Source organism: Lactuca serriola, chromosome 1 (assembly GCF_051521515.1).
Source record: "Lactuca serriola cultivar US96UC23 chromosome 1, Lser_US96UC23_V15, whole genome shotgun sequence".
In the NCBI taxonomy this organism is placed as follows: domain Eukaryota; kingdom Viridiplantae; phylum Streptophyta; class Magnoliopsida; order Asterales; family Asteraceae; genus Lactuca; species Lactuca serriola.
Genome location: NC_136408.1, coordinates 38,287,700 through 38,290,046, shown reverse-complemented (window position 1 = coordinate 38,290,046; position 2,347 = coordinate 38,287,700). Strand labels below are relative to the sequence as shown.

At 34.9% G+C, this 2,347-nt stretch overlaps 1 protein-coding gene across 2 annotated transcripts; it reads right to left on the bottom strand.

Annotated features, from left to right (window-relative positions):
* Nucleotides 1-255: 255 nt before the first annotated feature.
* Nucleotides 256-1,662, bottom strand: LOC145083790 (inositol polyphosphate multikinase beta-like). Of its 2 annotated transcripts, none has more exons than XM_079023405.1 (2): nucleotides 1,526-1,662; nucleotides 256-1,345 (listed from the first exon to the last, which is right to left on the bottom strand). In XM_079023405.1, the coding sequence occupies exon 2, from the start codon at nucleotides 1,303-1,305 to the stop codon at nucleotides 424-426; it is 882 nt and encodes a 293-aa protein (XP_078879531.1). In that variant the 5' UTR covers nucleotides 1,306-1,345; nucleotides 1,526-1,662; the 3' UTR covers nucleotides 256-423. The 2 variants fall into 2 exon arrangements, with proteins under 2 accessions (XP_078879531.1, XP_078879532.1); XM_079023406.1 differs by having other exon boundaries at nucleotides 256-1,308; nucleotides 1,526-1,655.
* Nucleotides 1,663-2,347: the final 685 nt, after the last annotated feature.

The window sequence follows — 2,347 nt, the reverse complement described above, 5'->3', positions numbered from 1 at the left end:
ATACAGTTCCCGATCCAAATGATCCAACTGGTTTGAACTGATTTTTAATACATTAATAAATATGTGTGTATCACGATAACAATATTAATAAATATGTGTGTATCACGATAACAATATGGTTTGAACTGGTTTTTAATGTGTATCACGATAACAATATTAATTTATTATAGTAATTAAGTATCTTATTTCAATAATAATGAAACTTTTTATTAAAATGATCTCCCTGTGTGACAGTACGTAGCCACATTTACCTAGTTTTCTTTTAACCAATTATTTTGATTTTACGTATTGATCGAGTATATAATAAAATACAACTCAAATCGATCCTTATCAAAATGGGCATATAGCCCCATATCTAGTCTTTATTCGATTCACCCTTTAACTATTAACCATTAACCATAATCGATGACATCTGATTCTTGCCTAGCTATCTCCTTCCTGATCAGTTTTATGTTCTTCACAATCTCCAAGCACTTCCGATATGAACTTTATCAAAGAGCATAATCCACCCAAAAAGTTATGATCAATCACACCTTTACCCTCCGTAACATGTGCAAAATCAATAATCTTGACTTGAGCGTTTGGCCTCACGCCTTCTAACGCCAACCGCTTCTCAAACATAAAAAGAAGCGAACAAGCACAAAAATGGTACATGGTTTGATCTTCAAACCACGCCTTGAGCTCCAACAACTGAGCCAAAATCCCATCAGTCCCACCATAGACGTTGGACGCTAAAGCAGCGTTCGCTTCTAGCTCTTGTGGGACTGCAGCTGGAGCTAGATTAGACGACACAAATCTCCTAAAAAGAAATCTAACATCGTCTAAACCACTTTTCAGGACATCATCTCTAGGAGGCTTATAGAACCCGGATTCATCATTAATGTAAACTTGCAAACCGGATATCCTGAACCCTAATTGAAGACTAGTTGTCTCGCGATCTCTTTTCAAGCACTTTGCAATGTAGGCATCCGAAGCTTCGTGCCCGAAGGTTCTTGACCCGATTTTGATGTCCATGATGGTGGGATTCAGGCGTGATGAAGTAAGATCTTGTAACACGATGTGAGGGTGTTCAGATCCATCGGATGCAGTCATGACTTGAGTGCCATAGAAGATGGGGAAGAATTTGCGAATATGATCTGGGATTTGTGTGTTTGAAGAAAATTGTTTATAGAAGGCTGCTTCAGCTGACCCACGTTCATCGCCTTGGAGAGGCTTGTAAAAACGACCTGAATCGTCAATGAGAGGGCCAAGGGTTCCATTACTAGCATGGTGTCCGGCGACTTGATGTTCTGGGATCTTAAGCATCTCCTGAGATCAGATTGAATTTTGCAACAGAGACAAGCAACTGTAGAAATGAATAAACAAAATTGATACGAGTGAAATTGCATTTGAATTTTCCAAAACTGTTTATTTAAATCTATAACAACGAAGTGATAATCACAATCGGAATTAACGAAATTGTCGATCAAACATGAAATTGATTGAAAGCATGATGAAATTAATCCAAAATTAATTGAAAAGTGACCTGAATAGGGAAAGATCGAGAGAAAATGTGAGCCCACTTTATTCGCCTGAGGCTGAACTATTAGAGGAATGCACCCACGCTCTCCTCTGCTTGGTCTTTTTGATAGGGAACCTATGGGGCTTAAATGCATGCAAGTGCGCTTTAAAAATATGGTAATTTTGCGATTCACACCCCTGTACTTGTCCAAATATTACAATCATGACATTTTTAGAGTTTGTTTTGCTTATGGATATACATGATTCGAGAGAGTGAAATACTAAGCATTCGTTACGCATTAAATAGATTTTTTTCGAGATTTTAAAGTTAATACGTATCAATATTTATATCTTACATTTTTGTAACTTTAGAATTTTGTTTTCAATATTATAAACGTAAGCATGTTTAAAATGTGTTTGATGCTACTTTTGGACTTCATAGTTGGAGGCTTGGGGCAACAATTGATACCATACCATAAAAATACATAACATGAAACAGAATTGGGATGAAACTAAAATTTGAATTCATGTTTTTTTTAAATGGTAAAAAATACGATGTCGTGTCATGTTTGTTTTCAAAATTTAATACAAAATTGACACGATTTAGTATTATTTTGTTGTGTTTTTCGTGTTTATTGTGTTATATATGATTAAATATTAATTAAATAAACTAATTATTATTTTATGTTATCTTTATCATGTTATGTTTGTCGTTTTTTAATTGGTTTTCTTTCGTGTTAGTAACATAACATTGTATCATGACGTGTTCGTGTTCAATAAAACTTTGTCGTGTCAAAAAAAAAAAAAAACACGACACAAATGTCTGATTTTCCACCCTACTTGAAGC

Coding starts and splice junctions, on each gene's coding strand:
- LOC145083790 (XM_079023405.1), bottom strand. CDS start 1,305: ATGCTTAAGATCCCAGAACATCAAGTCGCCGGACACCATGCTAGTAAT.